Raw genomic sequence first — 24,559 nt, forward strand, 5'->3', positions numbered from 1 at the left:
CTGGAATAAGTCTGGTTGCTCTCCTCTGAACTGCCACTAGAACAGCAATATCTTTCTTGAAGTGTGGAGCCCAGAACTGTACACAGTATCCAGATGAGCTCTAACTAGTGCATTGTACAGTCTGAACATCACTGCCCTTGTTCTCAATTCTACACTTTTGGCAATATACCCTAACATCCTGTTTGCCTTTTTTATTGCTTCCCCACATTGTTTGGATGGAGAAAGTGAGGAGTCCACATAGACACCTAGGTCTTTCTCATGTGTTACTTCATCTAGTTCTATTCCTCCCATAGTGTAATTATAGTGGACATTTTTGTTACCTGCGTGTATTACCTTGCACTTGTCCACATTGAATTTCATCTGCCAGGTGTCGGCCCCCAACTGAATATTATCTAAGTCCCTTTGAATAACCCGTGTATCTGCTGAGCCACCTATTTTAGTATCATCTGCAAATTTGACAAGTTTGCTAACTATCCCAGAGTCCAGATCATTAATATAGATTAGAAAAAGCACAGGCCCTAGTACTGATCCCTGTGGAACTCCACTAACAACCTCACTCAAGTTATAAGCGACTCCTCTAATCGACACCCTCCGTTTCCTATACATCAGCCAGTTCGTTTGTTTTTAATTCTGCCAGTCCCTTTAGTACCTCCTCTTAATTTATCCTGAATTAAATAAGAGGTACTTTTCTAACGTATGCATGCATCTTATATATATAAGATGCATATGTCTTTGACTTGAGTTTAATTAATCTAAGCAGAATTGTTCGGTTTGAGGCTGAACAGAGTCCTGAATAATACAAATATGTAGATAAGCAAAATTAATGTAGGCCCATCTCCAAAATGGCAATTGTGTGATTATCGTAGGACAGTGCATTCCCTACAGGGATATTTTACAGCATAGATTTACATAGTGAATTAGCACAGGCTGAGCATTTCGCTAGGAGCAAAATTCGAAGGCAAAGGGAAATGGTACAATTCCATCATAAATCTTAATGAATGTTTAGTTTGGACCATCTAATCATGTTTTTCAGTTCCCTCTCTGGTTGGGTTTTGCTCATACTAGATTTGCCAACTTAGTTTGTGTGGGGGATAAAGTCATGTAATCAAATCTGGATTGTTTAAAAAAAAAAAAGTTTGAAAGAATGAATTTAAATAATTCAAATGATTCAAATCTCTGGGTTAAGATGGCAGAAAATTACATTACCGGAACTGCATTGCCAGTCTATGGGAAAGTCGTTTCACAAATGTGTTAATCAAATCAGTATGGCCACACTTTAATAAATAAATAAAAATGTAATAATGCCAGTGGCACCTTTTGAAATAAATATGAATGACGCACACAGAATTTAAGAAGTGAATTTTATTTAAATAAATAGCTACATAAATTAAACCACATATCACATCTGCCACTTCTATATCAGACAGAACAAAAAAAAAAACCATTTCAACATATAAAATAAAAACCAAATTTCCATAGATCAACAACAAAAACAAAGCATGTAGTGTCTTTAAAACATCATATGACATAATTCCTTACACACTCCTTTGCAAAATGATTTCTAAAAAGAAAAACATAAAAAAACTCAGCTGAGATTGTTATAATAAAGTGCATTTTCATTTACATAGAAAGTTACAAAATAAAAATAAAAATGGAGCTTTTAAACCTGTGGCCCATGGCTGAGAATAACAAGTTAATGTGTGCTTTGAGAGCTGCAGTAACCCTCAGGACTGTTTGCTGAAACTGCATTAAATTTATTAGTTTGATTTGTTCAGAAGGCACAAGCATTAGATCTGATAGCGATCAAGCAATCTACATGACAATTAGAATACTGCTTAGCACTTGGATTTGCCTTGATAACTTCAAAGTGAATGGAATTCCACTATTTTTAAGACAGCTCTGAAATCAATATTACTTCATGCCTTCATACTTGATCTTAAGCAAGGACAAAAATTGTTTTATAAACAAGAAAATACACTCTCAAGTAATTTGTCAAACTCATGCAACTAGGCCGGTGCCTTCAATTGTAATTACTGAAGAAAAAAGGCTTCAGATCCAGATTTGGTTAGAATTTAACTCCCAAATATAGAACAACTGGTATCATTTATGTAATGGAAGACTAGTTTCTAGTAAGAGGTAACCACTGTGGTGTGGAGGTGACGAGAGTTTGCTATAGCGTTTGAGTTTGTCAGGTACCATATATTGACACCATTTGTACATTAAAATGTGGCCATTGCACAGCCCATTCCAAGTGAATCGCTACCCAGCCATGAATGAAACGTGCCGAGAAGCTTGAGCTGGGTTGCAAGTATCTTTCTGCCCAAGAAGTGTGCGTATGAATCATCTAATCTAGCCTTCAGAATCCAGCCAGCCGCTACCTAACATGAACCTTCAGAAAGGTAATTACATTTCTAGAATAAAAAATAAAAACTAGTTCAATAACAGCCATGGCCCACTGACAGGAAAGCTCCATTTTGTAACCCTGCAAACTGGGCATCATCAGAATGTCATGATCTGAAATCAAACTTGCGAAGTCTTATGCTGTTTCCAGTTCCAGCCATCTGTGTGTGTGAATGGACCAGCGGCAAGCGCTGAATACAGCATTACATTTCTTCAAGGTTTCAATTTGGCTTATTCAAATACTGCTATGTACTACAAGCCAGCCATAACATGAAGGCAAACCGGTGTCATACAAAAAAGCAACATGAAATGACCTGGGTCCTTAAGCAATTAGGCAATTTGTCGCCCCTCCAGGCATTTCTGTTATTCTACAATACTCTTTGACAATACCTTAAAAAACTAAATATGGAAATGCTTCATTTCAAATTCCTATATTAAGAAAAAAAAAAAAAAATCTAACAAGTTATCACAATAGTCCCTGTGAATGTCTAAAAAAAAAAATTAAACTAATCACAGAACTTGCAGCTTTTGTTTTCTAACCACCGTCTCTACACTTCACTGAGATATTGCACACATCCCCAAATTCTTTGTTCTAATTAATCTTTCTGCAATCAGACACTTCAAGCTTAATGAGAAAGTTCAGTATAGCTGAGGTAATGAAAACGGGGGATTTTGGCGTCTGTCAATCAAAGAAAGAAAAGGCCAACATAATTTGATCTCCCACTGCTAAAGTGCTAAATATATTTTTATACAACTCGTGTATAGCGTACAAAATGACTAGCGTGAATAAATTCATATTACAGTATATACAAAACGAAACAATATGTATTTTGTGTCCTTTCGCATTTTTCATACGACTGAATAATTACAAATGTCCTGTTGTGTTCTTTTTCTCCAGTACATTGTCCTAATAACATGTGCGTGTGCCATATTAATTTCTTTAAAAAAATAAAAATCATACTAAACTTTTGACTAACGTCTGTCAAAGACACCCGATTGAAAAACAAGCAAAAACCACAACAGTCAAGCAGTAAGTGCACAGTACTATTGCTTTAACATTTTGTGCATCACAAAATGTTTCGGCAGTGGACAAGCTGTTTACTGATTGATTTTTCTTGAAGGAACAGTGGATGGGAGCAAAAATAAATAAATGCAGACACAAATTAGGCCAGAGCAGAGTCCGGTAATAAGGTTCATGCCACGCCGAGTGGGTTTATTTCTCGATCGCAGTCACGTCCTGGATTTCCCAGACCAACACAATTGCCTGGATTTTATGTCCTGAATAACTGGATGTCTAATTCATCAATAGAAGGGAGGTAGTGATATGGAAAGAACTACACAATCTGGGAGCATGGCCTGGAGGAAAGCTCACACTATTAGACTCGTAGGATGCCAGTGATGATCAGTTTGCTCTTGCGCAGATAAAATGCTCCAGAGATTCACAGGCAAAAGCTCAGAGCACATCGACATTTCAGGACGGATTTCAACTCGCATCCAGATTAGGTTGCTTTCTTGTAATCCTCCGAGACAGCATTTAAATTCAAAAAGCAAAGTGCCAATGGTGAGTGTGACATGAAAGCGCTACATACAATGTGAAATAAAATCATATTTGTGAATGGTGTGTCACACTTGCCTTCGTACTATAAGAAAGCAGCAGTCTACAATTTAAAATGTACCATCGATGACAACCAGTTTCCATAAACATGACACTGAAACTCGCCGAACCGTACTGCGGATGTCAGTAGACGAAGAGAATTTCAACCCGGACTTATAATGTCACGTATAATGTCAGTACACAACCAGTAGGTTAACTGGTGAGGCAAAGGTATGAAACAAGCAAACTTGAATGCAGGTAAGAGGTAAGGTGATGCCATAGCTTATCTGGAGTCGGTGCAGTCAAGTTTTCAACTTGGAGGTCTCTGTGGTGGATTATTATTTAAACAATAAAGTGGTGCCTTTAACGGTTTCATTACCCAAAAGCAACACAAGCTCTCTTCTCGCCCAGGCTATTCTGATTGTGTCGGTTCATTGCTTAGAAACAAAACTTGTTCAGCACCATAAAAAAAAAAAATGAGCAGGAAGTTTAGGAAACTTGTGCTACTGCACATTTGAAAGGATCTGAGGAAGAAAGAGAAAGCTTTGGTCTTATCTGATGAAAAATACAAAGAAAATAAGATCTGGGGCATTTTTTCTCCCACTCTGTGCAAAACTGCTAAAGAATTGACTGTGAACTAGGCAGTTTGATCAGAGAGGAAAACAAGGGCCCATATTGGTTAGCAAACCTCGTCTTCTCCACTCACAAGTTCTCAGGAAGACAGGTTCAAATCTTGTTCACAGGCGCTCCAGAACACCAGCATGTCAAGTCCTTGGGATATCAAGTTAGACCAGCACAACTCTGACGATGAGTATCACTCTCTGTGACTCAGTCCAGTCCAGTATTGCTTTTCGGAGTGTCAGGAGGAGGAAGGCTGGCATTTTGTCCATAAGGAGTTAATTCGCTTATTGCTCTTTTTTTTTTTCCTTTTCCTTTTGTTAAATAAAGAGTCTAACCAAAAAAAAAAAAAAAACAAGGTTTGTGTGTGTCAGAAAGCTGGCGGAAGTCCAAGCCTGTGTTAGTCAACAAGATACGTATTCGATATTTTTCCAGATTTTTTTTATAGGTGTCTATTTTACCAGCACGTAATTACTCAGCTCTCTGTTGGTGAGGTCCTCCATTTCGCAGTCAGCCAATTGAGAGAGCTCACAGCCTTGGAGCTGATAGGATAGGTGGGGCAGGTAGGAGGCGCCACCATGTATGTGCAGATGGGTCTCAAGCAGGTGGGCGGCCGAGTGCACCCGCGACTCCGTGTGCAGTTGGGGGAAGTGGAGCATGGGGCTGCTGCTGGGGGGCTGCAGCTGTGCGTCTGCCCGCAGGAAAGAGTAGACGGGGGCGGGGGTGGGAACCACAGCAGAGGTGGGGAACAGGCCCGGGCAGGGGACAGCTGCTTGATGGCTGGCGAACACGGTGGGCTGTTGTTGCTGCTGCTGCTGGTGTTGCATTTGAAGCATTCTGTACAAAAGAACACGAGAGATGTCAGACGATGGAAATCAAGCGAGATCGCAGAGAGAGAACAGAGAGAGGTGTGGGTGGGGGGTGTTGCAAGGCACCTTTCCAAATCTTATAAAATACTTGCCATCTTTTCCTAGTATTTATTTGTAACCGCTTTATTGTTGAATGGCAGCCATAACGTGAAATACAGCTACTGTTACTATTACTACTAATAAATATTTGTAAACACAACATACAGGCAAGGTTTTGACTGCTGGGATTTGCCTAGCTTTTGAGGTTGGAAACAACAAATCCAGCTTCTAAAGTTTACTCTGCGGCTTCAGCACGAAAGATGATATCAGATCTCGCAACTGCTCAGGTCTCCATACCTTTGCTGATACAGCACTTCCTCCAGGAGGCTCCTGCGGTCTCGGCTGCCTCCAGTGGCGGGGAGGCCCGTAGACACACAGAGGGAAGGGTTGAGGGTGGAGCGGGCCGACCGCGGGCTGGGGGACGGGGAGCACACCTGCCTGGCCAGGCCCTTGATCTTGTTGAGTCCCAGGAGGCCCTTGGAGCGCGTGCTCTTCCGCAGCTGCTGCCGAAATGCCTTGAGCCCTGGAGAACACACAAAGATTGAAGGTTTAAGTGACATTACCACCATTACCAGTGTTTAAGAAACAAGACCCTAATACCTGATTTATGGTCCTTCACCAAGGGAAAACTGAAATCTGTAGTTAGTGAGGCAGTTGTACCTTGAGTGAGCGAGGTGTCGGACGCTCTGCGACCCTCTTGGAAATTGGCGCCCGGCATGCTGGTGGTGATGTGGCAGCCTTGGGCTTGCAGCAGCAGGGTGGAGGACTGGGTGAAGGGCGCACCAGTCTGACCAGAGGTACCTGGTCCCATGGTTGATGCCAGGAGGGTGGAGTGGCCTCCCTCGCCCAGGGCAGGCCTAGCAAGCAAAGATGACTTCAGGCAGCTGTCAGAAGAGGCTCCGTCAGAGGGGCTTACCGAGGAAACTACGATACCTACAGGGGCAGGGAAACCCAACAGTCAAACAGGGGGGCCAATCCAAGGATGAGACACGATAGTACACCATTGGTGGATTGAAAGTCTTCAAAGGGGGGTATGCACATTTTGCCATTGTTACTTACAGGGAGGGCTGCATTGGTGGAAGTGGGCGGAGACCTCAGCCAGCGTGTGTCTCCGGGAATTGTTATTGGGGGGAAGAGGGGGTGTGGCAACCATAAGCCCCTCCTCTTCCTCCAGGTCCCCGGGCCGCACCTCCTCGCTGATGGTGGTCTCCAGGAGGCTGTTGGGCGAGATGGAGCGATTGCGCAGCAGTCCGTTGAAACTGGCCTCAACCGGAAACACCACCCGCTGTAGTGGAAGACAGGGGAAACCCAGACATGAGCCACTTTCATCAACGAGGAGCAAAGCATCCACAAAGCACAGCGAGAATACATTTTTCTGGCATACATCTGCACTCCAAGACAGGACAACACACTCAAGATTAAGTTTGGGATTTGATACAGCTAGCGAGGGCAAAGTAAGATTTATTTTTTATTTTTTTATTAGGCAACATGTAACAGATTAAGACGGGTAATTGTTATAAGCGTAGGAATTTAATACAAGGACTAAGGGTGCTTAGAATACCTTCCCTGCTGAGCGATTAAAATCTTCATCAGGACAAGAACCGAACAAACAACTAAATCAAACCATTTTGTTTCTCAATTTAAATGGGGAAAATACTCAGATTGTAATATTTGTTTTTGTAGCAAAAGATATATTCAGCAACTTCCACAAAACTATTTTTAACACCAACACAAAAATCTATTCCTAGTTGTGACACAATTCTCTAACACCACAATGTAGTGATAGTGTTGAAATTACCCATCAAGAGGCTGTAACGAGGCTACAAACATGAGCATCGGCTGCTCACCTGGAACAAGCCAGTGGAGTCGCTTTCAGAGTCGCAATGACAGGGCAAGCTCTTCAGCGTCGGGAAGGGGAAGGCTGTCCTGAAACTGTCTGAGCACTCCTGAGGCACCTGAGGAAGACACATTATAGCTGTTAACACCCAATTTGATAGCATCACAAGCATAGAATATTGTTGGTGTTTGATTAAAGAATGTAAGTGGCCTACGACACTTATTTGGCAGTTGCCGTCACTCACCTCAGCAGGAGTCATTTCCGAGCTGCTCCGTGGTCTATGAGTCCAGGGGCCGCACTGCCGAGTCAGCTGGCTGTTTCGGTGCTCCTTCACTCTCTCCAGTAGCAGGTAGTAAATGGCCGAAAAATGGTTGTAGCTGCTGTTTTGAAGCGACTGGAGCAGAAGCAAGAGGAAAATAGAATTTAGAATGAGGTTGCCTCACTATCTCTTTATCTACTGCCCTGCCACTGCCATAGCTCTTGGAAATTCAGGTTAGAAGGCCTTGAGTAAATGGTTTAGAATATGAATAATTTCAAATCAAGACAAGCCATTTTAACCAACTCTGTCTCCTTCCCCTGCAGGCTTCTCACTCCTGCCCACCTCACTGGCTTACCTCGATGGTTCTCTGCCTGTCAATGCCCAGATTCTGCATGATGCCCAGCACCGGCTCGCTGTAGTCGCCCAGGTTGGAGTTGTAGTCGCTGAGGGACACAGAAACTGCCTGCTGCTGAGCTGTGGGGTCAGCCAGCATCCAGCGGTGCTGCTTGATCTGGGCAATGGTGATGCGCTTCGCAGGGTCCACTACCAGCATCCTCCGCACCAGGTTCTCACAGTCTGGGGAGGGAGGGATGGAAGGAGGAATTAATGCTGAGGCACATTATCCTGTATGAGTGAAGGAGCTACACTTTTGACTTGGGTTCACTGTTTCAGTTTCAGGTCAATTGTACTATCGAATGTGCAGAGTCAGAGCTGAAATTATGTCCTAGGTCAAAATCGACCCACAGTACAGAGTATATTCAACACATTTTTTAAAATGTTTTGGACTATTTCTGATTCGCATCTTTTTCTTCCTTATCTTTGCTCATTTTTGGCAGTCTTTCTGACATGTGTTGTTACATCCCGTAGGGCATGGATATAATTACAAGTTCTCCCCCCTGGCGTTAAACTGAATAGATATGAAGACAGCATAATAACACTGTCAGAAACCGAACACAGAGAAAACGCTTCTGGAATGACTCCGTTTCCAACAACATTTCATATCTGTTGTGCCTGACCCCCAGTCAAATGTCATCAGCACTGAACTGCTAGTCACGCTGTGTTTAGTTTTGCTCCGTGACAATGTGTCTTTATGTTCGTGAGATTATAGATGCTGTACAGAAAACCTAAACAAAACAGAGACTCATATAAGTAATGACTGCAGGCGATCTGAATGAGGGAAACATACCTTGTGACATAAAGAAAGGAATGCGAAAACGCCCCTCCAACACCCTTTGTCTGAGGGCAGGCAGGCTGGCTCCATCAAATGGCAGAGATCCACAGACCAGGACATACAGGACTACTCCCAAGCTCTGCGGAGGGCAGATGAACAAACAGGTCAACACCCTTGAATCCATAACCCATAGTCTGAAATCCAAGGTCACCTCCCCAGAACCGCAGGATCCCATCCCTTTCGAGAAAACTTCAGTTCTATCAGATGCAGCAAATAGAACACTTACCCAAATATCAAGTTGGGGTCCTTCATACTCCTTGCCTTCAAAGACCTCGGGAGCAGCATAAGGTGGACTCCCACACCACGTAGAGAGGGGCTCCCTGGCGTTATAGAAGTTCCCAAAGCCAAAGTCTGAAAAAAACATAAACAAGACCATGTTTTCTGTCACTTTAACTCAAACCACCACCGACTGTCTCTCTTGAGCACCGTGACCAATTAGGCTTAACTTCACTTGAGGCCTTGTGCTCTCATTTACACTTAATGCAACATCTAGTCAACGACTGAAAAAAAAAAAAAAAAAATCAATTAGCATTCTCCCATCAGAGAGGCAGAACATATTAAGCATAATAAAATGAATTGTTATTATTTTTTTCTTGCCCAGTGTTTTCAGAGTGTTTTGCCTTAGAGCAATGTGGGTATACGCCTACCTGCTAATTTAATATTCATATTGGCGTCCAGCAGTAGATTCTCAGTCTTTAGGTCTCTGTGAACAATGTGATGTCTGTGGCAGTAATCCACAGCCATTAAAATCTGCCAGAACTTCTTGCGGGCTTCTTCTTCACTCAGGCGGCCGTTAGATGTCAGATAATCTGAAGATAAAAACAAAACAAAAATCAGAATGTATTGAAATCTGCCAGTTTTAATAAAGTCAGTATTTGGTACTAATTGAATCGGTTTAAAACAGAGGCTTGATCTTGATTCTTGCCTTCTAAAGTGCGGCCCACAAATTCCCCCTTCCCTGCCCCACAAGAACTGGAGATCACCAAGGATTTTCTGATTGACCTGTGCCTCCTTTTCACCTATATAAACCAATCAGCAGCTTTGACAGATGTAAAAAAAATGGAGCTTCACATAAGGGCAGGCCTAGAATTGAGCCAAGAGCCTGCAAGGTTTTTTGGAAGAAAGCTAGTTCAAAACCCAGGACACTTACCAAACATTTCTCCATTTTTCGCATATTCCGTTACAATGTACAGCATATCTTTGGTTTCCATAACCTGTAAGAGGGAGGATAAGAAAAAAAAAAGAAAATGTTTACTTTTCAAGAACAAATCTACTACCTTTTAAAGAATGAATGAAGAAAAAAATATCTAAGACTATACAAATGCTAAATGTTTTCCATGTCCAACATACAGTTTAAGACTTCAATGCAAGTGTGTCTTAAATGCTTTTCGGTTTCTAAAAAGACTGTGGAGCAGTCTAAAACTCTCAAGAGGCACCTTTCACACATAATCACACCTCATCTTACAGCCAAACTGTTCAACGACATTGTGTTGTGTAATATGTTTATGCTGAGAGAAGCTGAATGCAATGTACTAAACAGTCCCCGTAGGATGAATGATTTTTATTTATAGACGGTACACACACATGCTCTACAAGTCTCACTGAAATCATCACTTTCAAAAAGTCTGTTGCAAACTATCAGGTTACTCTTCCACGCCTTACAAAAGCATATCTCCCATCTAGCATATGCCCAATGGAATGCCGTGAAAGGACAAAACATGATCGTCTCTTTCCGACTTGGATGGAAACAGCCTGGGGTGAGAAGTTTGTGGAAATGACACAAATGCCAGACCCTGAAACTTGACTCCTTTCATAGCTGCCTGGGACAATTATACAGGACTGTCCATTTTCCTAGGCGAATGACACCAGCTTTTCATTTTACTGGCCAGGAAAAAGACAAAAAAACAACTGAAACTATAATCCAGAAGGTAGCTCAAGGGTCACTTGAAAGGAAATTAAGGTAATGGGGGGTGGGGGGCTGGGGAAAGACATTTATGTGAGCACAGATGCAAAAAGCTGCCAGCTGCCAGGGAGTCCAGTGAGAATTTAGTGGGGGAGTGGGTGTTGAACGCAATTGGCTTTCCAGGAAACAGATGAGTTGATACTTTTTAGAATTATGGACGTCCCATCACAACAACACTGGCACACTGTCAATGGCAGTAGTGGGGGAGTGAAGCAGAGGAACACTTTGGTTAAAGATTAACAAAAGAAGCGGAGTCTGTGATTAATTAATAAAACAGTAAGAGAATTATAATTGCATTATTTTTTGGGGGAGGGAGGGAGTGAGCCCAATATGAGCACTGATTATTGCTAGGCTTTTCCATTGTGATTGTAGGACAAAATCCCAAAAGCATCTTCTCACATGGTTGGGACTACTGGAAAGAAACTGCAAGAACTAGCATTTCCAAAAGCCTGATAAATGCCTCCAAAACAGAGCAAAACCTTTTGACCTCACACTGCCAAGTGGGGTAATTATGAAGTGGAGCTCAGGGCACGGAAGAAGAGTAATCTGGAACGCACTTTGCCAACCATGAACAACTCCCTGCGAGTATGAGAGACGCTGAAGGAGAGAGTGCTTTTGGCAACTGAATTGGATTTTCTTTGCATCTATTGTGATTTGTCATTCGACCCAGATAAAATAGCTGCTGTCCAAAGCTGTTCTTCCTGCCATCACGAGGGTAATCAATGTTGGTGTCCGGTCTGACCTTGTCACAACAGTGCCCACATTTATTCAGTTATGGGTCATTTCCCTGCCACACAGTTTCCAAGCCGATACGTAAAATGGTGTAGCAGTAAAAAATAAATTAAAAAAATCTGATGACTGCCTCACACTGAATCCATTTAAAAACCATTCTAAAGCCAAGCAAATCAATGTATGGTAATGTAACTGCAAACCTCAGGCCATTGTTAATCTTTATTTTTTCATTTGTGTTATTGAGAGTCTGGGATTGTTTTGTTTTCGGGTTTTTTTAAGCACAAATCTCACTCACTGGGAACACGGGTCGTATATAAATACAATTAAAGCAATAGGCGACTTCTCGTGTCAGGAGTAATACCCTGTTTTGGTGTACAGCCACTTATCTGAGATCAGCATATTTGACTAAATCCATAATCTTATAATCTCCAGACAAGCAACAGAGTATACAAACTTCCAGTCCTTACAAAGAGAAGCAATCAGTGATCAATCAAGACACAGCATCTATGGTTAATATTAGCTTCACAATTTTGCCAGACTAATTTAGTTGGATGTCGAGACCTAACAATTTATGCTGATCCCACTAAACAAACACTCGCTCTGTATAAAGCTCAGAAGAGAAAAGGACAAAAGGTTGAAAAGGATTGTACTAATTCTTGCCTTCACTCTCAACACAAGGTGGAGGTAAACAGTTCACACAGCAAGTGGATCCCAAAAACGTTTTACTGATTATTATATAAAGAAAGACAACACAGGATCTGTACAATTAATCAAACTTGCCTCCCGAAAAAGAAACAAATACATTTTCCTTTCAAACGAATATATGGCTTCAGTACATTATATTCTGCAAGGTATTTATCAAGGTTTCCTGCATCTGGAAACTATTTCCCAGAATGGTGTCAAAACACAGTTTTACATCATTCTTGAGTATCACACTTGTGTGCTGTTCTACTTTCACCATTTCCACACAAAAACAATAACAATACACACACTATAAAAATGAAAGTTACTGTTAGCAATTAAATCCCTATAGAACCTCCATTGAGCCAATTTGGCATTTTCAATCTATTCATAAACTCACAGCATGCTCCTAAGAGATGGGTGAAATGCTGCAAGAAAACCCCGACTTGATTAAAGTGTTTGATTTCAAAGGCTCTGCAAGCCATTGCTTTGCATTCATTAAAAAACGAAAATGCAACTCTGAAGCTTGGAAATATTCATTTTCCTATTTGTTGTCGCCGAATTTTGGAGAGCTCAGAATCAACGTGCTAGACACCACTAAGTAAGGGAAAGCCTGGCATGAAAGTATCAAATAAACAGCTTATTATTTGCCACGTGTTATTGTGCATTGCTAAAAACAGCAGATTATCTATGCGCTTCAAGAGACAATAGCCTAGTATGAAACGCTAACGAACAAAAGGGGAGTTCTCTTGTGGAAACAGATACGCATGTGGGTTAGAGCAGATCGACTCCAGCTTCTCACCTGATAAAGCTTTATGATGTGCGGGTGATTCAGCAGCTTCATGATCTGAACTTCTCTGTAGATCTTTTCAAGGTTGGAAGAGTTCAATCGGGTCTTGTCAATGATTTTGATGGCGACCTGCGGGTATTTATAAAGTCACGTCAGATGGTGACTTGATAGCAAGCATGCATCTCTCATCAACGCAGCTGTGATACTTTTCTGAGTTGGAAAGGTGAAGACATATGCAATTGTTTAGGTCATTGCATGGATTGGAAACGTTTAAAACGAGTAACTGGTCTGTTTTATTTGATGATGTCCTTTTTTTTTTTTTGTACACTTAAAATCATGACTTTATAGAATTGGCTATATTGCTTTAAAATGACAGTTCACTAGGTCCAGTTCAGTTCATTTTCTCCTAACCTGTCAAGCACAACTAAACGGATCTGCCATAGGTGTCTCACATGCATGATTAGAAATATAAGTTACCTGTGTCTTGGTGACTTTATGCCTGGCAAGTTTGACAACGGCGAAATTGCCTTTCCCCAGGGTCTTGATGATCTCGTAGAACCCGACCTGTAAGGGCCTTCCAGGCGGGTGGCTGGGGAGCGACTCCGCGGTACATTCCGGCATGATCACCATGGCGTGTGTCGGGCTCTGTCTTCCGTATTCCAGGTGGTTTTGTCTGTTGGTTTAATTTCGTTGCAACGTTATCTACAGGGGAATGAACAATAAATACAATTCAACATATATACATGGATACACAAATATATATATCGGCCAATGGATTAAAATAATAATAATAATAATAATAATAATAATAATAATAATATAAACATCTTAAATAAAATAATGTTTTAAAGATTTTAGTCAAAACTAGAATCCTTCGATGGATCAAATGCGCATTATAAGATCACTACTGAAGCACGCTAATAACAGATGTTCAAAACAATCTGCTCATTGTATTAATACTTAGATTACATTTCTTACAAACCAACACATTGAATACTTAATTTGACTAAGAAAAAGTGTAATGGAAATGAATCATAGTGTTCTAAGAATTTACTTTCTAATAGAACGAAACATTCTTTCAAAAGCCGTTTTTGTTCTTTAGGAATTAACAACCTGGATTGGTTTCAATAAGATGGGCTATACCTTATAAAAGTGCAGCACTCTGACACAGCGCAGAGGTACAATGCAAAAGTGAAAACAGAAAAAAATACAATATGCCAAACAAATCCCCTTCTTTTTACTCCTTCCAGCTACCAATGCGACAAAACACTAATTTTAAAACCTTCTCAGTTGGACTCTCAACACTTTCTCTTCCCAGATCCAGTACAAATTGAATTATATGACACTACTGAACTTACCTTAACGGACATACACACTCCTTATTCCGCACTTGGGCTGCTTTTCTTCTGTTGGTAGCCCAGGTCAAATCACTTCATGGATATTATAATACACAATATATTTCAAGAAGTACACAACTTGTAGGCCAGACTCATAAATGGTACACAGTATGGCCAGAGTTTATGTACAACTAGTTTTTTGGTACTGTGCTTCACTTCTGGCTACATGGTATCCCGGGTTTGTGAGCTCCACTGGCATGCGGAAAGCTACAATCTAATACTCAGCTGGGAACTCCTCCCCCGGCCTCCCTGCCATAACAAATTGATACCTGCCTCATTGACGTCACACCCGCGTCAGAGTTTCGAACAGGGCGCAAGGCCGGGCGCGAGCGCAAGGCACCCGTTGCCGGGCAACCGTGCGGCTCTGCCTGCTCTGACGCGCGCGCTGATGGGGCGGTTGCCAGGCGACGGACACGATGACGCCAGTCCCGCGATGTGTCACCACGTGATTTTTCCTCTCAAGCTGTTATTGTTGCTGTAGAGCCTCTCCGCTCCGGCTCCTCCTGCTGGAAGGGATTAGGCACTTAAAACATTATATGGCTTGGTTTTCTGCACGGCCGCCGACCCCGCTAAACCCCTGCAGTGCCGCGGGACCGGTAGAGACACGTTTTGTTTCTGACCTTTCAGCACTGTGTCGGCTCTGTGAACTTTTTGATTACTTTGCAAATCCAAGATGGCGTCTTTACTTCGCAGGAACTCGGAATGTTTCGTCAGTTTCCGATTCCTTTTCCCTATCTGATACCACAGACACATTCTAATGCATTGTTGCTGATGTTAGGTGACTAGGTATTTATTGTATAGCTAGCTGACGTCTGATTATTTACAACTCAATATGAAGGTGTTGTATCAAATATAACTTGATATATAACTTTACATTGTAGTTTATATTAGTTTTACAAGTTGCGAAACTTGTATATTAGTTTTTGCACCTGCACAAGGTCACTTAGCCCCCCCGCCCACTCCTAGGTGGGGTTTTTCACATGGGTTTCCCCAGGTTTCTTACACATGTATCACATGATAAATACAGTTGTGTGATATTGTCACTGTGCAGAGAGTCAGTTGAACCCCATGTGTGCATTAACATATGTGGCCTGCAATTATTTTGTGGCACACCTTCAAGGGTTTTGCCAAGCACTTGCCTCACCACAAAATGCAACTGCACCCTCTGGTTTGCCTTGATATATATATATATTTTTCCTATTGAGTCCAACTGGAGTCTGGACAGCACCCCTAGTTCAGATTCCTAAGTTTGCACTGTTGGTGGTAAAGCAGGAACCCTAATTAAAAACAAATATAATTATGCTCCTAAAGCCCACTAAAACTCACAATTAATTTCAATACAGTGTCATATGATTTATTTCAAACAGTTTGTCGGTAGAATGGAGAGAATAATGTTTTGGTTTTCTTCTTCTTCCCAGATGCAAACCAACTCTTAAAACCACACACAGAATGTCCCTGGACGCAAAATCGGTACATAATATCTCATCACTGCTGTCACAGGGCTTTGAAACACTAGATAAACTCTCTCGTCCATGCGGGGCACACAGTTTCGCAGTGTCCTCTCTGTCAGTGCTGACTGCTGAGCGCGGTGGGGGCTAATGCATCACTGCTTCCTGCTGGGGCAGAGAAAATGAAAGCCCATTTCATTTGCTGCTGCATTCCCAATTAAATCCCATCAATATCAATTTGCAGTTTGCTGGTGTGCTCAGCCGTTCCCTGGTGAGCACACATTTTTGTGTGGATGAGCTGAAGGGCAGGCAAGGAGGCATAACTTGCTAAAACTAAAACTAAATACATAATAATACATAGTTTTTCTTGACTATTTCAACATTTCCAGTCAATTTCTAGAAAGGGGTAGTTCAGTCATGTTTGTAAACAGCTCTGTGCCTGAAGGGAGCTATTGTGTTTTGTGGCAAGGTTTAATTGTACACTGTGCATGTGCCTAAGTATCTCACTGACGTCAATGTCCCCTGAGTGTTCAAGAGTGTGCAATCTCCCAGTGTCCAGTCTTTTGACAGGCAGGTCGCTGGATTATGCAAATCAGATGCTCCAAATAGGTCTACTACAATTTCACGTTACCATTAGAACATTTTTTTCACCAATTTGTGCTACATGCTAATCTCCATGACTGCAGGCTCTTTTCCAGCCTTCCTCGCCAAACTCTGCCCCTGGAGAGAGCTCCAATTCAGTTTTCTAACTCACTCGACATCAACACTAAGACTGAGAACACTTGTTAGGTAATGATCATATAAGTAAGTGGCTTCTGCAGTTAAGGGAACTGTGATCTTTGAAGGGTATTCAAGGTGTTTGTTCCCAATTATATTTTAATGACTGAGTGAATCACTGTGTCACTGAATTCAAGTTTTGTAAGATCATGATTTAAGGTTAACCTGTGATTTAAGGTTGCCCGTGTTAGAGAGATGCCAACAATAATGTCACAATGGCTTTCAGATACTGTTAAAGTCATTGATGTTATACTTGTGTCCCCCAAACCAGGGACATCAATTTCTCACCCCATGATGATCTGTCAAACACCAGCTGCTGTTCTGCTAGTCATTTGTCATAATTTGTATATCATGTCAGGCCTGCACATTTTAATGGAGTGAGACTCTACATGTTTTCACATTTCTAGCATGCCTCTAATTAATCAAAAGATATTCTCAATGCAACAAAAAGGCAGCTGATGCTTCCACAAAATACCCACAAAAAAATTATATATAAATCTGCAAATCATCAATGATTGTGTAAAAGATAATCAAAATGAAAAATTACGTTTTCTTTTTTTTCAATACAATTTTTAGCAGACAGATGCAGAAGTTAACTGCATTTTACATGATTTTGTTGAAGGAGATGACATTGCTGAAGACCGTCAAGGGCTAAATGTAATAGATAGGCCTACATTTAACCAAACATACACAAGAATAAATAATACGTTTTTTGATTTCAAAGCAGACTGTCTGTTTAACTGTGTGTGCTTTCATACCAGTTTTATTGTTCATTGTTGAAAACATAACAATGCCTTAAACTACACTTTCAGAACAACATTGTAAAGTTAATTCATAGGTTATAGCTGCAAGCACAGAACTGGTCCAGCCTAGAATACTGGGAGGAACAGTCAAAGCAGGACTGTGAAATTCCTGCAGGACTTTAACATTTAATTATGACAAAACTATGACAAGAGATCAATCAAATCTTGGCTTTGAGCACTAAAATGTGCCGGATTCCACGTACGTTTAAGAAACTGAAATAATACACTTATATCGCTGTTAGACTGTGGGAGGGACACCCCCTATGTACCGAAGGGGACTTTTCCTCAGTGTAAGACAAGCCCATGCATGTGGCCACAAGCAAACACACAGCCAAGGCAGTTCTTACAGGTACAAAGGCCCAAAGAAGCAAAGCCATTCGCACAGGGCTTTGTATAAATATCTCACCTAACCGCTAAAACAAAAAGGTCAGGCCCACACAGCTGGTCTGTTTTGAGCAGGCGGGATCCAAACAAAACAAAATGCAAATCTCAAGATGCCACAACAAAGGTCACCTCCCTCACCTGATTGCTCTGCAGGAGTAAAACATGGATGGCATGTCATCTAGCATGCAGCACAGAAATAAAAACCACCATACAGGGTGGTGGAATTCACCTGGCTGTCCAGTTATCACTGTAGCCACACAGGGGGTACATTTGCAACAATGGGTACAAAGGGGAAAGGACAATACCATGATTGGCATGTTTTTGTTAGTATGGATGGAGGAAATACTTTTATTTATTTTTAATAGAGCAGGCAATTAAGGCAGATAGGCCTCACTGGGGTTTGGGAAATTTCACTTCCTTTTCCCTGTCTGAAAGATATGGTTTAGGATATGTTTGAAGTGGTTCTGCACAAAACTGTATTTATGGAAGTATGTAGAGTATGTGCCCATATTTTGGGAAGTGGTAACTATGCGTGAATGAAAGAGTTTCTGCGTTTTAGAAATGTTGGAGGGCGTGTTGATTTTGCTCCAAGGTTATTCCCCCATACAGAGTTGACACAGCCGGTGGACTGCAGTAGCCAAGACAACAAGGTTGAGTGTAACAAAGTAGAATGAATTGGGCAGGGGAAAAAAAGGAAAGTGTAGTTTTCTATATTTATTCAGATTTAACATTCAAAGGGGTTAGAAAATGTGTTGTATGTTTATTATTTAATCTTTAAGTTGAACAATGTTGTTGCATGCTCATAGTGGTTCACTGTTCACACCCAATGAGGTTATGGGTTACAATGCTTTACTGCATTCCTTTGTGTTTGCCACACTGACATTTCTCTTAACTACCACACTGGGTTTCCTGTCACGTCACAGATGGGTATTCATAATGTGTTTCGCACAGAACATCCCGCACCCCACCCCCACCACCACCACCACCACCAATCCCCAATTTAAACCAAAAACTCAGAATCAAGAAAAATCCCAAAGGTTTCATAGCTGTCTCTTCAAAAGCACATTTTATAAGAAGAATAACAACAAGATCAATTCTAACAATAATACAATTTCCACAATATACAGTATATGTAAAGATCTTAAAGAAACCCAACTGAGAAAATGATTCAGTTAAATTGGTAATAGATTTCTCCGGCTGTAATGAAAATCTGAGCTCACTTTGACTGCCCAGGAATTGCCTTTATATAAAGCATTTTGGGGCCTGGCCTCGATCCTGTGCGATGCTGTAACTCACTGCCTGGAGTGGTAATTCAGGTTTCTCTGGGCCCTTGCATGTTTCACTGTAAGTAACAAAAAGGCAGATACACACCGAGCCTCCTTCTAAAGGTCAGCAGCGAATTATACCTACAATACACTGCACCAGGTCAGGTTTGCACTCAAGTCACAAGTGCGCTGACACCAGAGGAATACAAGAGAATGCTTCTGTCAGAAAGGCTTATGTATTGTCGTATGCCTTGGCAAAGCCATAACTGCTACACTTCTCTGAATCCACACTTTGTACACATGGTAAAATAATTTGCTTAGCCTAGCCTTCACTGCCTACAAGGGCTTTGCAAAGATCAATTTAGGCAAATGTTTTTTTCCTCACAATGTGGCTATTGTCCCAAAAAGATGCATCTGACAAGGATGCCGTGGAGCAAAACAGTCTTTAAGAAGTGCAGCGTTGTGAACCTTACCTTGCTTCAATTAGCTGGTGAATCAATGGGGACAAAAATAATAATAAAAAAAAAAAACAGCCAGGATCAAACACGGCACTTAGCACGTATTTGAACAATGGCTTCTAAAATTACCCAGCTTCTCAGGTGCATATTGGATGACTTAGGGAGGAAAATCAATATGCATGTTTCAAATAAAAAGAGCCCAGTCATCATCTATCAAGAGCAAACCCAAGTTCGTATATATTTTAACCTGCAATGTACGCGAACCTCCAGGTCACACCAGCATTACAATCTTTTCTTAGTCAAATGAAGAGCTGGGGAAGAGTTCACATTTGGCTTTCATGAATATCGAATGCAAAAAAAACAAATGACAAAGTAACATAGCACTAAAGCATTCCACTACTCTCTAAGGTGTATGTGCAGATCAGAGTTTCCAGACAGATAACCTCGTCAGGTTACTTCTTAAATATCCTTCTTGGTGCAAAAAAAGATAACTGTTTAGCTCTAAGAGTTATCTTATTACAGGGGAATCCCCAACTTAATTTATTTTAACACAATATGTGTGTTGATCATGTTTAAACACCTGCATACAAAAAATAAAATTCATTGGAAAGAATTCAGTGCTGAAAACCTCAGCCTGAACATTATTACGATTAGTACAACTACTACCAAAAATAATAATAGCATCACTAATGAGAATTACTTAAACAACAGAAGCAACATCTAGCACGATGTGATGCTTTGTTCGAGAGCCTGTTATTTGTTCTTTCAGTGATTAACTCTTTCACTGTAGGGCACTATAGATGTTTTGGTGGTGTTGTTATTGTACTGGCGTTGAGGTGAAAGCTATGGGAGGAATTTGACTGTGCCTGTGGGTGGTTAGTGCAAGTGATAGGCCACAATAGCCTGTGACGCTGAAGCAAGTCCTATCTGAAATTAGACAAATGATACACACACACCCCACACGTGCTTGCTCAAGAAACTGCATTGTCAATACTCTCATATTAGGCAAAAGAAAAATGCCATGGAATGTTGATTAGCAAAGAAGTGGAAATAAATAATTGGAAGAACTTTGGCTCTTCCTATTGTAATGCTTTTATCCAACTGTCTCATTATGAGATGTCACAGTTTCAGGGTGGACAAACTCCTTTCCTAGAGAGCAACGGGAGTTCCTGGATTTCATTTCACATCGGGTCTTAATTGAAGTCATTATTAGGATGAGAAGTTGAATCCTTTGTTTATTCCAGGTCTTAATCGTTGGTAATTAAAAGGCATGCTATTGCCTACCCCTGTTATAGACGATTCTCACCGCTGCTTCTAAGTCACCTCAATGCGGCACAGACGCAATGAGAAACACCCCCTCCTTCTCCATCCTGGAAGTGTTTGCTCATTAAGGTGGAACGGGAAGTCTTTTCACAGTATCAGCTAATTTTGGAAGTGCCATGCAGGGTATCATTTCTACACACTGCTTGTGAAAGGTTTCCTCCGCCCCCCCCTCCCCCTTCTCCGTGCTGGTAATCATGCAGTGTGTAGGAATGGATTCAGATTCAGATAAGAAAGAAAGAAAAAAATAATCTCACACCCACAGAAAGTGATGATCAGGTATTTCAGGAAAACTCGCTGCTGTGTCAGTGTCATGACATTGAATTTTTACTGTTCGATCTCAGAAATGTCAGAAAACACCTGGGACGTATGCAGTTTATTTCTCGTGCAGTTTTTTTTCTGGTTAGTTTGCTCATTTTGTTTTTCTGTTATTGGTGGCGGTTTTATCATGCACGGTAGAGGTTCGTATTCCCATACAGCCCCAGAGCATTTTTTTCTCCAGGAGCAGACAGTATGGCTCAGTGTGCAGTCGTATATCTCAGGGATAATACTAAATTAGACAGACTATGTCCTACAAAACTACAAACACTGGTGTGGGAAAAAAATAAATTTTAGGGGGATTCTATACTTCAGTGCATGAGGCAAAAAAGCGGTGTTGCGTACACTGCAGAAAATATGTCAACTAACTACTTACTAGACTAAAGAGTAATTACTAGAGTGGCTTTTGGTTTGCTTGTTTGTTTACATGTTGATAAGCAGTTTCCATCTGTGACAGAACCATGACAGGAAAACCTGATACAGTGACACACGACCACCCAGCCACTGATCAACATGAACTGGACAAAAGAAAATGCATATATATATAAAAAAAGAATCGCCTTGCTGACAAAACACCGCTGAGGTATAAGTGACTTGCTCTTACTCCCAAACCACAGTTTAATTCCATCTTTGCCTCCATGAATTCAATGTTCAATGGCATTTACAGAACTATTGGTGGCAGGGGAACAGTTTGAAGTCATGTTTGATGCTAATGCTGTAAGACCTGCTGGTGAAAACGTGTTTTTCAAGTGATTGAATTCGTGATTGAATGGTCCATTTTCCACAACACGCTAACATTTCCCTCCCCTCCCTTCCTTCCTTGGTTACTTACAGAAGAGCGTCTCAGTTCATTTCTAACTGAACAGTTCATATTTCTAACGCAATATGCAATCACCAGCCAAACCCTTACAGTGTGTGGTCCTCTGCAGTGATGCGGCACGTTTTCCAAAATAGTAGATCGCCTGTTGCACTACATGACTGGTTGGTTGCATAAACGGCGGTGGAAAAACAGGAGCTGCGGAGGGCGAACGTCACTCCTGCCACAAGATGACTAAGCAGTAGGATGTGAGTGACTTCACAGTGGCATGAGAGTGGAAGCTCATTTAGCAAGGTAATTCTTCACAGAGCAGGCTGCCCTGACAGAGCTATCCATCAAGTCAGTTTCCCTTGTCTGGGAAGAAAAAGCAACCCAAAATATAACACCTCAGTATTTTCACAGAACTCCTTGAAAATTGTATGGCCTTATTTGGATTTATTTACTTATTTTTGTACTAACACGGCATGCTCTTTTTTCTCCTGGCCTAATTCTATGGTTCTTTTCAGTCTTGTTTGGTTCCCAGGGATCAGTGTCTCTCTCCTGTTCTCCTGTGTTGTGCAGTTGTGTTGTCTTGGGTTTCTTTACTTTTTGTTTCTTGCAGACTGATGAAATGTTGATTTCAGCCTGTTTGCATGTTGTTGGTATTATGTACATAATGCAACTATTTGCATTTGCGTACAGTACTGAGATATTGTTATCGGGTGGGGGGGGGGGGGGCTTTTTTCTTTACTCATGTTCTTTGTTCATTGTATGAGGTTTTTGTTTATGTTTAACAAGGGGACCATTACACCACTACAACTACTACTACTACTACTACTACTACACTGATTTAAGGAGTATGTGATCTGAATACCAGAGACACTGCAGTTGTCCAGTGGGGAGTCACTCACTGCACGAAATGCACAGGGACACTGACTCAAACTTAGTCATCCTGTGCATGTGGACAGAGCAAGTAGAAAAAAAAGACAGATTACTGGACAAGCTCTTGCTGACCCTAGAAATGTCAATGGACTGAGTCCCCAAAGACTCCCAGAAGTGTGAGACATGCCTGTCAACAAATTATGGGAACGTCATAGGGGAACTGGTGCCAAAACATCACTCACCCAATTCCATTCAGAGCACATCTCGTCCTGGTCTACTGAGGAAAACTCAAGGTGCCATTCAGATTTACTGTCAAGGATGTTTCAGCATTGTGTTAGTATCAGAGGTAATGTCAGGGCAAGGCTGTACAAGCACTGACTATCAAACCATAGATGATTCTTTAAACTCTAAAATATGACTTTTATTTGAGTTATTATACATTTTTCTGGTTTTATGACTGTTCCTTTTTATAATATTATATAGATGTCAAGTAACCCTATTGTTACAGGTGTCAAAAGTGACATTAAACACTTTTGTAGTTGCTTTTTAAATTGATAGCTTGATTTAGTGTATGTTTAACTCAAACTCAGAATTATACAATTTATGTTTTAATTACATACTGTGTTTTCTGCATTTTGTGCCTTTGTATATGTCTTAACTGGATGTTATTCTCTGACTCATTGCTTGTTACATGTCTGATTATAAAATTCCAGCAATAATAATAATTATTAATTGTTATAAAGTATTAAAACCAGCTTTGGCAACTAGAGTAATTTGCTAAAACTGTTAAATGACTCCCCACCTAAAGATCGTTACCCCGACAAAACTGTTACTGCACTGCATTGCATTAAAGCAGATGCTGTCATACATAGCCTACAGCAGTATCAGAGGACAGTGTGTTCAGGTCAGTGTCAGTGATGGAAGGAAATAATACAGAACCTAGACGAAATCAAAACTTTCACCTACTCATAAACCGCACAATATAAACCTGTGTCCTATAGTGGGTTCTTTTAATGTCAGAGGGTACTTTTTGGACTACTTATGATAAGGTACATGTCTGTAATGTGTGATTCATGGGTAGGTCAAAGTTTTGATCTGGTCTTGTCCAGTATGTCTTACAAAAGTGTGTGAAAGCAAAGATGTCACTTCAAGGTGTTAATTGCACACCCACATTGTTGGGAGACACTCCATGGGATTATTGTGCCTCACTCTTTTTGGGGAGCAATTTGCATACGTGAGTCTCCTCCACGCCGTGCTGCTTTGTTGTGTCTTGGGTTGATATGTGCAGGTGTGCGGTATCAGTTCTCTCTGCTGAAGGAGACCACAGTGTCCCATTAATCAAGCTCCTAATGCTGTAACAGCTGGAATCCTGTCTAGCAATAACAGGACAGCAACTGAGCACAAGACTCAGTGTGCAGAACGCATTGTAACATAGGCCAGGATAACAGAGCACTTTGCATTTTAAATGTTGACCCATAATGTCCCACGTTAATCTGACTAGGCTTGGCAGTATGATGAACTGACTTTGGCTTTGAATGTTGAAGTGAACAATAATATGCATAGGTCTGTCTCTCTGAAAAACTGGAGTGGTCAACAAGTCACTCACTGGAAAATGGTCAGGTACATTACATGGTGTGAGAAGGACCAAGAGGCACACTGCCAATACAAAAATAAACATAACATAGTAAATATATTCAT

At 41.1% G+C, this 24,559-nt stretch overlaps 1 protein-coding gene across 2 annotated transcripts; it reads right to left on the reverse strand.

Moving 5' to 3' along the window:
• Positions 1-1,344: 1,344 nt before the first annotated feature.
• Positions 1,345-14,672, reverse strand: sik1 (salt-inducible kinase 1). 2 transcript variants are annotated; one of them, XM_066706922.1, is made up of 14 exons: positions 14,372-14,672; positions 13,491-13,686; positions 13,026-13,142; positions 9,998-10,061; positions 9,495-9,656; positions 9,074-9,198; positions 8,803-8,926; positions 7,972-8,192; positions 7,602-7,751; positions 7,368-7,475; positions 6,580-6,805; positions 6,181-6,453; positions 5,818-6,043; positions 1,345-5,449 (listed from the first exon to the last, which is right to left on the reverse strand). In XM_066706922.1, the coding sequence occupies exons 2-14, from the start codon at positions 13,641-13,643 to the stop codon at positions 5,065-5,067; spliced, it is 2,334 nt and encodes a 777-aa protein (XP_066563019.1). In that variant the 5' UTR covers positions 13,644-13,686; positions 14,372-14,672; the 3' UTR covers positions 1,345-5,064. The 2 variants fall into 2 exon arrangements, with proteins under 2 accessions (XP_066563019.1, XP_066563018.1); XM_066706921.1 differs by having other exon boundaries at positions 13,491-13,715; positions 14,372-14,671.
• Positions 14,673-24,559: the final 9,887 nt, after the last annotated feature.

The sequence above is a fragment of the Amia ocellicauda genome, chromosome 6 (genome assembly GCF_036373705.1).
Source record: "Amia ocellicauda isolate fAmiCal2 chromosome 6, fAmiCal2.hap1, whole genome shotgun sequence".
Taxonomy (NCBI): Eukaryota; Metazoa; Chordata; class Actinopteri; order Amiiformes; family Amiidae; genus Amia; species Amia ocellicauda.

What these genes read in the sequence shown, in the direction of transcription:
- sik1 (XM_066706922.1), bottom strand. Translation starts at nt 13,643, where the DNA reads ATGGTGATCATGCCGGAATGTACCGCGGAGTCGCTCCCCAGCCACCCG. An exon ending in ATAAAGTCACCAAGACACAG is followed by an intron (nt 13,143 to 13,490) that starts GTAACTTATATT and finishes AAATACCCGCAG; the next exon opens with GTCGCCATCAAAATCATTGA. An exon ending in GAAGTGCTGTATCAGCAAAG is followed by an intron (nt 5,450 to 5,817) that starts GTATGGAGACCT and finishes TCTTTTGTACAG; the next exon opens with AATGCTTCAAATGCAACACC.